The following is a 14,556-nucleotide window of genomic DNA, read 5'->3' on the forward strand; positions in this document are numbered from 1 at the left end:
TGTCCATCTCTCATCAATTCGGTAAAAATAATATCTCTCAAAAATTAAACAAGAATTCTCTAGAACCCCTCATTTAATTAATTATAAAAATATATAAAAAGGTAATCAATGGTTGTTGTCTTGCAAACCGTCAGTTCATCTCTAACGCTCGCCATCCATGCTTGCCCCTCTCAAGTTGTTTAATTTCATGGATGACATAATACTTTGTTGATTCTTCTCTTAAATTCAGATTTTAGTTTGTCAATTTTTTTTTTTTAATTTTTCATCTGTGTTCTTCTCATTCTTCTTCTCCCACTTTTTTTTCCTCCAAATCTGCAAACATAAGGAGAAACTGTTCCGGAGAACAAAAAAATTTGAGGCTTGAAGAAAAAAAAATTTGGATCTTGAGTTGAAGCATGGGTAATTAGGTAAAATATATATGTCAGCAAAAAACCAAACTCCAAAATTGCTTTTAGTTAATGCAGAAGCTACAATTTGTGACTTCCATTAAACTCACGTTTTGACAATGGAAGCACGTTTCAGAATTTGCTTTTGATTGTATCCAAACATCATAGAAAATGGCAAACTTGCTTTTGGAAGTTGAAACTCACGTTTGGAAAGAGGAAACGCTCAACCAAACACATACTAAGTCAGATATCTGCAAATGTTGATTAACAAATAGAAACAATTGCAATATTATAGAAATCAGGGAGGTCCTGGGTTTATTCTGCTATATTACTACTGATGTAATCATTGCCCAGGATCAAATTTTACTATGTTCTCAATTAAAAATTAATCGAATAAGTAAGAAATAGATTTTTTCTTAAATGCACCCTATATTGCCCTTACAACCTAGATAAAGGGAATAAAGAAAATGTGACTAGAGAAATGAAAGAGAGTTTTATGATTTCATTGTATTGCCGATTTTTTTTGGTACACTTTACATCTATTCTCTAATTTTAATTAAGATTTGGGGTCTATCGTCTTAATTTAATGTTCGTTTCATTTTTCTAGTTCGGGTAGTCTTCTCTGTTACACTTACAAGGTCGTTTTTCGTTTCACAATTGCATCATTCTAAAACAGCCACTTATGTATGGAGGGAGTTAGTTTCATATCAAATCGACTCTGCTGATCGTCCTCATATGGCTACTCTTTCATAAGGTGTTCGACTTATTTCATCTGCAACATCTTACTTATCTTTGTACATGCATAGTCCTGAATGGGACTTCCCAAATTCCACACCAAGCCCAGTATAACTCGCGATTCTGAAGTCCGGTGTTTGCCTCTTTATTCCCTTTATTTCCTTCCCACTAGGCTTTATTTCGTTCAATAGATAGAGGGTCAATTCTAATCTCTTACTTCGTTTACTATGTCGTCCTTAAAAAGTGTCTCACTTTGCTCAACCAGTCGTGGGTCTCGCCTGAGCTGAAAGGCTTCTTTTTAAGGAAAGGTTTCCTCTCTGAATTCCTCAAAGTGCTTGCGCATTAGGTCAGTGTATACACTGTTGCATCACTTGCTATTGGCGTCCGATTCACTCGTCATTGTCACTTGCACCGTTTGTTGATGTTTATCCACTTACTCCTAAAGTATCAACTGTCTTCCTGACTTTATCTTTAAAATACATGTTTATACATATAGCAAACAAATTTACTTTTTTTTTTATATACAAACTGTTCACGATCGTTACCAATAGATTTTGTTGATTGCTACAAAGATCGGTTGTCTGATGCGGTTCACGCTGGTAGACATGAAGCTTGAGTTTTGGATTTTTCTTTGATAGAGAAAGCTTGGGTTGTGGAATTAATACACGACATATGCAGCATATGCAAAATGAATTTTCAAAATTGGCTGTTGGAGGAATCCATTTGTTGGAAGCTTCTCACACGCTAGATTCATCAAGACTTGAGTCGGCCTGATTGTTCGAAAGAACTTGGTATTTAGATACTCTGTGTTGACGGTAGTAATCATTAGTTGTGCTAATGAGGTTCACTAGTTTTGGCGTTTCTTATGTTCGTGGTGCTCAGCCACGTTGATTGATCATCCCTCGATTTTGCTTTTGATTGGATCCGAGTTGCTTTCAACAAGACGTGATTCTTCATAGATTGATACATATTACACCTCTATTGTGCTTGATCTATCTCAATATTCGTATCATTCCTTGATTTCGAACAATTCAGCTTGAAAAAGCCACCATCGCTTGCTGCTAGCTGCAAGGAGTAGTGGGTTCTTAGACCGTTTTCGTGTTGACAGTCAGTTCATTCACTCAAATATTCTACGACTTCTATTTTGTGTTTTAGGATTAAGTAGAAGTTGGCATGCTTCATTGTCCTACATGCATTTGTGTGGACTCACTGAGTTAGGTCTATGTCCCCCTATATATATATATATTATATATATATATATATATATATATATATATATATATATATATATATAATAAAGAAACATAGACAAAGGATAGGGGTCAAGTGCGCTTTATCCCCTGAAATATAGATGTTCTTCGCATTATAAAAAAAAAAAAACAATGAGTAAGGGTACTATAGTATACCCATCCATGTACCCGCAATTTTTTTTAAAAAATACACCAACCCTGATGATAGCATTAAAATATGTCTAAATAATAGTAGAACTAGTACTTTATTTAAATGAATCATATTATTTTATGAGTTTTCTAGAAACTTCTATTACTTTCTCTTAATTTTGTAATTATAAGACTTGATGCTTGGAATGTGAATAAATGAGTGTTTTTAATGCATATTGTCGTTTGCTACTTAAGTAACGGATGTTATAAAAAAAATTATAGGATGTCTTTGGGGTACCCGCTGCCTAAGTATCGGACATGAACATTTTGGTAAGTTCGTAGGGTGCGCAAATAAATCGATAGTGTGGCAAACAAAATTTTTATTTTATTTTATTATAATACAATATGTATATAAAAACATTTGGGCTCTAGACCATTGGCCCCAAAGCTTATATATGTTCAGAGTTGGCCCTGTCCAAAGAATTCAGTTGAAACCCCCTCAAACCCCTACCTCCATCCTGCATAATATTGACAAAATACTATGAGTCAAATAATTAACATGTTAGAGACTAAACTGTGAGTAACTGGATTTCAAATTTATCTTTAATTTTCGGTTTGATTCTTCTTGTTCTTGGTGTTTATGATTGGGAATTATATGGTTTGCTATTCAATGGATACTCCATGGCAGCTTGGGATTTGCGCAACCCACTTGAGCATTAAGTATTGGATAGATCCTTCCAATTTCCATGATCCAAAGGTTGGGTCATATCATATCATATCACTATAGTATTATGGAGCCCATTTATACTCTGTATTTATTATATTATATTATATTTTTATATATTTTAAGTTTGCTAATCAAAGTCACTCGATCACATGCAAGAATATATCTTTTATATGTACTCATAAATAAGCTAAGATATGTATTCTGGTTGACCAAAAAAATAAACTATGGACTACATATATATATATATATATATATATATATATTATGCATTTAAACATTGAGTCCTTTGTTAGTTTCATTTATTTCACAAGACAAACAGAAATAGAGTCTAAATAATTTGAATCCAAAGTCATTAATAATGATCATTTATAAATCTATGAATGAAATTCTACATAAAAACAACCCTAATAATAGATGTTGGCCAATATTGCCATCAGTCGATTATAAGTTGATTCAAATCCTGCAAATATAAGAGTTTAACTCCTATTATCAATGTAAAAACTTCGTTAATTAGTGGATAAGTACCTCTATTAGCACAGTGTGACTCTTGAGGTCTGTCCTGATTCTAATGAATCTCTGAGACCCGGTTACTCCCCTAAACCTATTTTTCATATTAAAAAAAAAAAGAAAGAAAATATATAACTGAGTGTTACAAACAATAAAAAAAATGCTCACTTTAGAATCAATGCTTGGAAATAGGACAGCTAGATTATAGGACACAAGGAGGATCTGATGCTGTGTTGAAAATGAGAAACAATACAATATAAGTGAAGCAATCTGATGACATGGAAAAAATGTTGAAACTTGAAAGGCCAGCTTGACAAGAAATATATATAGTATTTGAGATCAACATAAATAAAGAAGGAAAAATTAGCTGTTGCTTTGAGTTTCACTCTTGTTTTATAGCATTAGGATTAGGACAAGCTTTTGAGAAGAAAAAAAATGAAAATCTTAACTTGAAAGTTTCTATCGAATAAAGAGGACAATCATTGTAACTTACCTTTTTTAAATAATGGGTAAAAATTACCATGGCCTTTTCAATGATCTTAAGAAACTTAATTTAGCACCTACTTTTTTTTTTTTGGTACATAGCACCTACTTTATTACAAAGAAAAAACATTTTGACATCAGATTTTGATGTTAAATACGGCATTTTTTTAGTTTTTGTGTAATTTCATATTGTGTATGTAAAGGATAAAAAGTAGGAGAGATATATAGATCATAAAAGATAAAAAGTAAGATATATAGTGTCGCATAAAGTATATATTATGTAACACAATTTTTTATTATTACCCACAATTTTACGATTCTAATTCTAATGAGGACACATTATTGTTGCAAGTACATTTTAAGAATAATGGTAAAATATTAGTTATATATTAATTTGTATACATTAATAGTACACTTTTTTTTTATATAAGTTCATTTTGCAAATATTAATTTATATATTCATATATATCGATGGAGTAATTTTTTTATAGATGCTTTTAATCAGACAAGCCAATTTTTTAAATTAATCTCTAAAATATCTCGCAATCGAACTATAGGTTATTGGGTTTCATTTTTCTGAAAACCAAGGTTAATATTAAAAAACAAATTAATCACTAAAATATCTCTAAATATTATAGTGTTAATTGGAGAGGATCCTCTCCCGTACATTATTTTGTCCAGTGAAATCTTAGTCCCACAATGAATTATTACTGTAATTTTAATTTTTTTTATTTAAAAATTAAATTATTGAATTTGGGACTGGACCTCTGCGATGAAAACTGCACAGGAGAGGACCCTTTCCTGTATTACACCACCTATGCATAAAATTAATTGAGCATGTTTCCTTTCTCTAATATTATAAGTGTTAGTACTGAAATTACGGATTATGGATTGCGTGTGAGTACACAATTAATCTCCTCTACTAAAAAAATAAGGCATTAAATTAAAGTGATAAAAAATGAGGTAAAGTTTCACAGACAAAGACACTTTTGCTTGAAGTAACAAAAATGACAATTCATGATTGTTGTCATCACATGTTACATGAGAGTATACCCAAAAGATGTTACATAAAAAAAGCATACCCAAATTAAGCTACATTGATTTTTTTTAATCTTTTAGTAAAACCCAAAAGGATCCTTTGCTGTAAAAAGAACATCATCATGCATTAAAAGACATTGTTGAGCTAAAGGTTATGATAGGGATAAAAAATTTGAACCAATTGCATGGTGACACTTGGCATAAGAATATTGGTTAGTGGAAGTATAAGATGGAAAGAAATTATGATTGATGTTGTGGTTTTATATTTTTATATAAAAACAACAAACAGCACATGATATGTTGCATGTGATTTCTTATCCTAATGTTTATTTTTTATAATATAAATTGAAGTTATGACAAAAACTGAAAAATATGAAAATGGTATCCCATGCTTTTCTCACATAGTAATATGTCTATTAAGTAATAAGGGGGGAGAAAAATGAAAAAGAAGAAAATGACATGTTATTTTGGAAGAATTCTAATAGCGATTGTACCTTAAAAAATAAAAGTGTTATAAAAGAATTAAGCACTAAGTGTGAGTCAATAAAATTATATCCTTCAAAACATTTTGATTTGTAGCATATATTAAGGGATGACCTCATTTTACTATATAAGAGCATCTTTCATTTTTTTTTGTGTGGAAATACTATAAGAGATCCTTAAAATTGGTAATTTTTTAAATTTATTATTGGAGTACACCAATATGATAATTTGGCATATATAGGGATGGTTACAACTGTCCTTGAGAGTGAAAAAGATAATTTAGAGGATTTTGTTGGATCTACCGTGAATTTTTATATTTCAGCAATTACGTCGAAAATTGAATAAGTTATTTTAAATTGATTTGTCACACAAATGTCTGAACCTTTATGAAGAATGTGGTTGGTAAAATAATTCGCAAAGAATGAAAAAGGTATAATTTTTTGCGAGCCATGTTTTTGGTTCGTAAACTTAAAGAGACTGTTCATATCATTTAAGTGCAGTTTGGTTTAATTAGGGGTTCTGATTTTCTAATATATTTTTTTGGAACAATCTTAGATGCATCAATGGAGGTGGTCAAAGTAGTTTTGGCTAATACTTTCTCTCTTATAAACCAATTCATCTCTCTGCGCATAATCGTAGAAACTTATTCTTCAAATAGATGAGGACTATATCTGCAAAATTCTCTCTCAAGATATTTTCCCCACAAGTAACATAGTAAAAAAAAAAGACAAATACCATGTATCAAAAGTTTGCATAATTTATCCACCAAATTATTTTGTCACATAAGAAAAACTAATAAATAAAGGACCAACCAAATATATAACTGTAAAAATCTCACCAAACAATCTATGCAAACAAAAAACCACACTATCTAACAGTCTAAAGCTCTAATTTAAGCACTTTTAACAGATCTTCTTGTTTGTCTTCAAGACTTTGTACTCCATTGATAATTACTTCTATCTTCTTGATTGATGATGACAATGAAAATCTAGGAAAGAATTTCTCCTCCCCCTATATTAACTGTAGATTTGGTGCAGCGTTCCGATGCTCGAAGAAATTCAGCTCCCCTTCTTATACTTTGTAAAGAAGAAACTAGGACAATATCGACACGACACTAATGAACTTTTAAGGATTTTGTGCTCAAAAGTGCTTTTACACTATGGTTCCAACATAACCAAATCCAACAATTGAGAAGGTTAAGGTTTGAAGGAAGAGGTAAATAAAGTAGTTGTGTTTCCCATAATTATAATCATAACATCCACAGAAGAATAGAAACACTGCAAATCCCAGCTCCAAAAAGTTAAGCCTGTTCATGTTCAAACAATAAATCAAAAGGTTAGATAAAAATTATGAAATTACGAAGCAGTGACACAGACACGTGTAAACACCAACATCGTGTCTTTGTCACTGTTTTATGTGTTTAGACGTGTAAGTGTAACTATCTGTGAAGCAGTGACACTGACATGATATTGACACACCAACACATGTGACAGTAAAACAGTGATAGATAGTTACACTGAAACGTGTAAACACATCTTCAATCTGAAGTATCAGTATTGCAGATATGATATTCAAAATTGTAGGTGAACTAAAAGTAAGACAAAATTCCCACTTTTTAGGAACTCAAAACTACAAAACATAATCTTAAAATATTTTGAGTTCATTCTATAATAATTCTAATTTTGGTTTTTTAGAATCTTCTGTCATGTGCATATGGTTAAAAATTTATAATCCAAAATCTTCTGTAATATTCATGTGCATATGTCAGAAACATTTTGATTAGCATAGCATAGCATTGTTCTTATATGCAAACGGAATTAAAAAAATATTTAGAAGAAATGTTTATACCTACTCAATGATTCTTAAACTAACAATATCACAAAATGAATAATAACAAAAAATTAGTCACTATATTATTTCCTTTAATCATCAAATTATTGAACAAACTATAAGATTCCCTTAATGACAGCTACTATGAGTGACAACCAAAATGTAGATGTAGAATTTGAGATTAGACAAAAATACCAAATGAAGATACAATAATATTTTGATTTAAAAGATTAAAAAAATTGATAAATAACTAACCTTTCCATAAATTTGGATCTTGTTTTCTTTTGAACTTTGGCATTAGTCTTCTTGGCAGCATCTCCAGATTTGTTTTTGATATTGTTGTTGACAGAATCTCCGAGTTTTTCAGTTACAACCCATTCATTAGCCCTTCCGTATTCAAACAAACCGATAAGGGTAGCCTTGGTACGGTGCAAAGACATGACATTCTCGAAAAGGATCCAATAGAACAAAAGGTGAATAGACCTGCAAGAGTTTTCCGTATAGTAAGTTTGACAGAATCACAATGTGTGCATGTTCGGATTAACAGTGAGTTTGGCAGAATCACATTCTGAAAACTCACTGCTATTTCAAACATGGATAAGATAACACGATAGAAAATTAAGCGTACCTTGGTGTTCCGACTGAGTTGAGAATGGTGATGATGGAAGGAATATAAACGGCACCCCAAATTGGAACATGAACCTCAGGGACCAAAATTGTGAGCGGGATTACAAGACAGTAGAAGAAGAAAGTGACCATATGAGCTACGATTTTGCGAACGAAGAAAAAGCTGTATATAACATACACTTTCTTCCAGAACCTCACTTTCTGCACACAAATCCAAAATAGAACATCATCAAAATTCAGAACTAAAATGAATAACATGTTTGACTCTTCATTCTTAATCTTAATAAAGAAAAATACCTTGTTCCTTATAATCTCCATCGCCATTTTGCGGAACAGATTAGCAGGACCACAAGACCATCTGTGCTGCTGGAATCTGAAGGCTCTCAAAGTACTTGGAAGTTCACTGTTTGCCTATCAAAATGAAAATTGCAATGATAAATATCACACTTTGATATAAGCACGATCTTTTGCATTAGTCCAGTCATTACGGTCAAATCTCAACCGTTGAAATCCATATGGAACGGTTGAGATTTGAATTTACTGATTGGACTACTGCAGAAGATTTGAGCTAAGAATAGAACCATAGTATGATTTGGGAACTAGAAAAGAAGATTTACTTGGAGGTCTCCGAGGTACAAAAATTTCCATCCCCTAAGACTTGCTCGAACAGCAAGGTCCATATCTTCGACTGTTGTTCTGTCTTTCCACCCTCCTGCTTCGTTGATTGCAGCTATTCTCCAAATACCAGCAGTCCCTGCATTCAAGTTCCGAAACATCAATCATTAGTAAGTAATTACAGACACTGATACGTAGACACTCATAATTATTACGAAAAAATAAAAGTGATTGAATGTAATCACATTTGTCAGGATCGTGTCAAACACCAAACCAGACACACCTAAAATCTAAAGAGTCGCTACTACATAGCTATAAGGCAATGTAGCCAAACATGTGGTTTAAATCCACACGCTAACGCGACTAACAACTAATAACTAACATTAGCCGCAAAAAAAAAAGGTTTTAAAGGGAATTAACTTACCATTGAAACCAAAGAAAGCATGAGTAGCTGATCCAACTTCTTGCTCAACTGTGAAATGATAATCCAGAGACATCTCTTGCATTCTTGTCAACAAACACTCATTTGAATTCACTGTCACAAAACCATATTCTAAATGTTAATATAATCCATAATTTGTTACTACCAACTAATTAATTTAATTTTGCTCAATTTAGTCATTAAAAGATGAAAATGAAAGCATAAAACAATAGTCTATACTAAAAAAAAGTTACACTAAGATTTTGACTTTTTTACTATATGCTTTTGGTTAATTAACTTTTTCATAAGGTAAGTACAATTAGAGGACAAATGCATAATTCCATTATGGTGGCCAACAAAAAGTACAATAAAGCAAAAGTCAGCTAAGGTCCCACATAAACACATGGATTTTATTTTATGTTTTAGCAAAAATAACACATTATAATATGAAAATGATAGCAAGATTTAAAGTTTAAAGTATGTCTAAACAAGCCAACACTATTAACTAACACCACCACTATTATATAGAATTATTTTTAATTAAAATTTGAATTATAAATATAATACCTAACCAAATAAGTTTATCATTGTGAAATTGAAAAATTCGTCAAGTTTAATTGTTATGCACTGATATGATAATAACAGTATAAAAATAACAATAAAATCACATTATAGAATATTTATATAATATCTTAACAAATAAGTTACATTGTTTTGTTGTGAGGTGACATAATAAAAAAAGAGAAGAAGGAATAGTAGAAGTGTCGGCAGAAAAGAGTAAGGTCCACCATTAGACACATGGTGCTACCCACACTGACACTCTTATTATTATTATTCTTATTATTATTTTATGTTTTTATTTATCTAAACCCTAAATATACTGCAAAACCACGTGGGAAGTATTAGCTTTGCTGGAACTATACAAAACTTTGATCTTTGGATTCATTCATACATGACATTTTTACCCTTTCAAAATAATAGTGCATGTAACTTTAGTTTACTTTCTTTCTTCATTAAATTAAATTATAGTTTAATGTACCAAAACAAATATTATAGTTTAACTTGTTTCAATTTGCACAACTTGTGAATTATTTTCTAGTAAAAGAAAGACTATATATCTCATAATTTTCACATGATGATAATTGGACTCATTCCTATTTCTTTCACTATATTAAAAAACTTTAACTCCTTGACCAAAAAAAATTGACACATTTAGCCGCCCACATTTTTTATTTTGTTGTAACATTTAATTTCTTTAATTTATTTTCTTAACAAATGGTAACATTATTATACTAATTATCATCATCATAAACCGTTGGAAAAGTAGAATTAGAACTAGTAGTTGTTTTTATTTATTTGTTTTTTTCTTATTACTAATATCCCACTTTATAATTATAGTATAATAATCTAAATTATAATTAATGACTCGTTAATGTTCCCCACCCGTGATTGAAGGGTTTGTTTTCATGGACCCATTCCCCTAAACCGGGCCAACCCAAGTCAAACAAGGACAAAATTGTAAAAAGTAAAAGTTCACTCTTCTACACAATCAATATAAAAAACAACATCACATAATCATTTTCAACTTTTTTTTCTTTAAAAAAAACATTGCCAAATATGCCACCGACACTATGAGTCTAGATATTCAGTAAAAAATAAATAAAATGGTTGTAGTTTTTACTAAAAATACAATAAAATGGTGATGGTTTGTCACAAGTCCTCGTTTAACTAGTAAAAAAATGTCAAAATTGTATATTCAGTACTATTAGTAGCAAGTATAAAGTCAAATAATTTAATTCACAATTATTTTAAAGATTTTAACGCAATCAATCATAATTATCAGATGATTAAACTTATTTCACTTTAACAATAAATATTAGTATTGTAAAGTCATATATGATTGATTATGACCGACAATGTATACAAATTAAACGATATGTAAAATTAACTTACCAAATCTCCAACGACCTTGAACAAGAGCAATTTCAGGGTTTCCAACAAGAAAAGGAATAGCTCTTCTAAGAAAACCAGGTGGTGGACTAAAATCAGCATCAAAAATAACAACATATTCACAATGTTTGACATAACTACGTTTTAATCCTTCTTTTAATGCTCCTGCTTTGTATCCACCTCTTGTTTCTCTTATTTGGTATGTTATATTTATTCCTTTACTTGCCCATCTTTGGCATTCCATTTCCACCATTTGCTACATTCATCATCACAACAAAACATTATTACTATTATTAGTATACACTATAGTATAGTATAGTACAATTTTTTTTTTATTTTTTTTATTTTCAATAATAACTACAAAACGTACTTAATATTTATTGCTACATTTAATTCCTCAACACCCCTTTTAAATAAAAAAATCCATATGGTCAATTTTATTTTATTTTTTGTAACAAAAAAATCTATATGGTCAATTTTGGTATTCAACATGATTGTTAAAAAAATCACAACTGGGATTTATTCATTTAATAAAAAGAAAACTATTTTTTCTTTTGTTGACTCAATTTAATAGAAAATGTATAGTACTTTGAATGGTAAATACTAGTACATATAAGAAAAATATTTTTCTTGAACAAAAATGAAAAATAAATTAATGATCTTAAAATCGAGATATATGGGTAAAGAGTGAGATTAACAAAATTACGGTGGCACGTTAGGTTAATAAAAACATTAATGTGATTTTTTACCAAAATTATCGTGATTTTGTCAAATTTACCATTAATCGAGATAAACTAAGAATGTAGATCCTCATTGAGTCATTCAAAAATTGAACTGAAAAAAATGAACATGAATTTGTGGAATACCTTAACCACTGGGTCAGTAGAATCATCAAGTACTTGGATCACGAGTCGATCCGTCGGCCATGAAAGTCCACACGCTGCTCCAATCGAAACCTTGTAAACCTGTTCCAGATAAATAAAAACATTATTTATCAGAATGCACGGGTCTTTTACTAGTTTTAAACCGTAAAAAAAAAAAAAAAAGTAAAAAAACAGAACATAAATAAAAACAAAACATATAAAAGAATCTTGTCTGACCTCTCTTTCATTGAACATTGGAATTTGAACAAGAACAACAGGAAAATTAGAGCCACCAAGTTCTTCATCATCTTGAAGAGGTTCATAGTTATAACGTTGTTCAGGTTTTTTCCAAAAGAGTTTAATTAAAACAATAACAATACCCATATAAACTCTTTCCATGAAAAGCATAAGTGCCATTGTTAATGAAATGTAAACACAAGCATTCAAAAGAGGAACAATCAATGGTGCTTTCATCACTTCCCAAATCATCTTAATTTGACTGGAAACATCATAGTTCACTTGAAAACTCTCTGGTATAAAAATTTTAGGTTCTGATTCACCCATTTTCACTCAAAAATTAAAAAAACAAAAATTTAAGATCTTTGGTAAAAAAATTAAAAATTAAAAAAAAAAATGGGAATAGCCCTTTTGATTAATTTCTCTCTACACTCTCTAAAAATCAAAACTTGTTCACAATTTTGTTCATAAGAATAAGAATGCCTCTATAGGTATGAAACAAACAGAGGCATTCTTTGTGGACAGTGAGAGTGTAAGAGAGAGAGAGAGAGAGAGAGAGAGAGAGAGAGAGAGAGAGAGAATGAGAAGGGCAATGAGTGTAGAGATAAAGGGGTTACTTTATAGTCAGAGTTATGGTGATAGATTTTTCCATCTACCATAAATGTTTTTTATTATAAATATTATTGTTATTTATTGAGTATTATTGATTGGTTGATATTTCTTTTTTTCTTTCTCTTAATTTTTTTTTTATATTTAAGTTATATTCACAGAGTGTCTTTTGCCTCACTGGAATGGAATATGCTGCTGCTTCCTTTTTAACCAGATATGTAATAACATAAATCTCTACTGTCAAAAAATTGTTTGGGTTGAATTTTTTTATTTTTTTTGACTAATTGGGTTAGTATTTTTTTGACATTTTTTTTTGCTTTACTGATAATTTTAAATACTATTTTCTTTTGACATAATTACTTTAATCTAATTGATTATTCTGAAATCAGTATTTTTATTAATAAAAAAAGTTTTTTTTGACTAATAAAAAGTTACTTTTGACTTAGAAAATTAATTAAATTTTTTTATAAAAATTTGACTAAATATTTTGACTAAATTAATTATTTTCTTTCAATTTTATATTGTGTCATTTTAAATTATTTCATTAAAACTAATAAAAAAGTTTTTGAAAAATTTACAATTTTTTTTAACTATATAAAGTGTTAACTATTTTTATAATTTTTTTAAAAAATAGTTTTCCCTGATCTTAAATATATGCAAAAATCAAATGTATTTACTTCAAACTCGGACCAAATACATTTGACTAATTGCATTTAACATCATGTGATTTCATTAAATGAGATAAACACAAAAATGTTTGACTAACAAAAGATAGAAAATGTTAATTTGTGACTTTGAGGCACAAATTAAACAACTGTACATATCAAAGTAAATTGTTCGTTCAGAACAGAATATTCCTTTAGTATGACTGTTGGTGACAGGCTGTACTAAGATGACGATTTAGACTTCAAGTACCAAGGGGAAAGGTACCTGCATAAATGTTAGCATTATAACGTTTAATTTTCTTTTGACCCTATTTTTTCCTTCTCCAATACTTGAAAGACAGACCTTCACGTAAATTGCTTTGAATAGTCGGTATTTGTTCAATGTGAGAGAAAGTGTGTAAATGGGGCGAGAATATGTGTACCTTTAAAGTGAATATACAATAGTATTTTGTGTTTTTTACGACTTATATTATTATATGCAATATAATTTTCATATTTAATTTATATATTATGAAAAAAATTGTGGCCCCCCCAAACTATTTTTTATGATTCCGCCATTGTGAATGCATGTGTGCACATATAGTGGAACGAGTGTATAACCGTTTTTGTGGGGTCATCTATGTGAATGGAATGAGTCACAACTCACAAATATCTTGAAGAAGAGTCATTTATCATATGTTTGGTAACATGTATTGGAGTCAATGCACCTCAATACCTTATTGGCCATATAGACAATTGAGTCTTTGGTCAGTCTGGAACAGTTGTCCTCCAAGTCCTTGATATGAATATAGTAAGAATTTGAGAGTCCATGAAGCTATAGCAAAGTATTTGTTCGATGTTCATTTGGACGAATTCTTGGCTAGATTGAACTTGGATGAAGGGATGTTGGTTCCTACAAAATATACTTTAAAATATATTTGTAAACTAATATATTATTCTATAACGAACTTATCTATTGTAATGGTTCCGTCAAGAATTATTGTTTTATAATGAGAGGAAGT

General features: G+C 30.2%; 1 protein-coding gene across 2 annotated transcripts; it reads right to left on the reverse strand.

The window, feature by feature from the left end:
- Nucleotides 1–6,477: 6,477 nt before the first annotated feature.
- On the reverse strand, nt 6,478–12,969 carry LOC123920020 (glucomannan 4-beta-mannosyltransferase 2-like). 2 transcript variants are annotated; one of them, XM_045972100.1, is made up of 9 exons: nt 12,282–12,969; nt 12,048–12,146; nt 11,185–11,437; nt 9,235–9,345; nt 8,813–8,949; nt 8,493–8,606; nt 8,197–8,396; nt 7,824–8,051; nt 6,478–7,044 (listed from the first exon to the last, which is right to left on the reverse strand). In XM_045972100.1, the coding sequence occupies exons 1-9, from the start codon at nt 12,606–12,608 to the stop codon at nt 6,891–6,893; spliced, it is 1,623 nt and encodes a 540-aa protein (XP_045828056.1). In that variant the 5' UTR covers nt 12,609–12,969; the 3' UTR covers nt 6,478–6,890. The 2 variants fall into 2 exon arrangements, with proteins under 2 accessions (XP_045828056.1, XP_045828055.1); XM_045972099.1 differs by having other exon boundaries at nt 8,197–8,606; nt 12,282–12,872.
- Nucleotides 12,970–14,556: the final 1,587 nt, after the last annotated feature.

The sequence above is a fragment of the Trifolium pratense genome, linkage group LG4 (assembly GCF_020283565.1).
Source record: "Trifolium pratense cultivar HEN17-A07 linkage group LG4, ARS_RC_1.1, whole genome shotgun sequence".
NCBI lineage: Eukaryota > Viridiplantae > Streptophyta > Magnoliopsida > Fabales > Fabaceae > Trifolium > Trifolium pratense.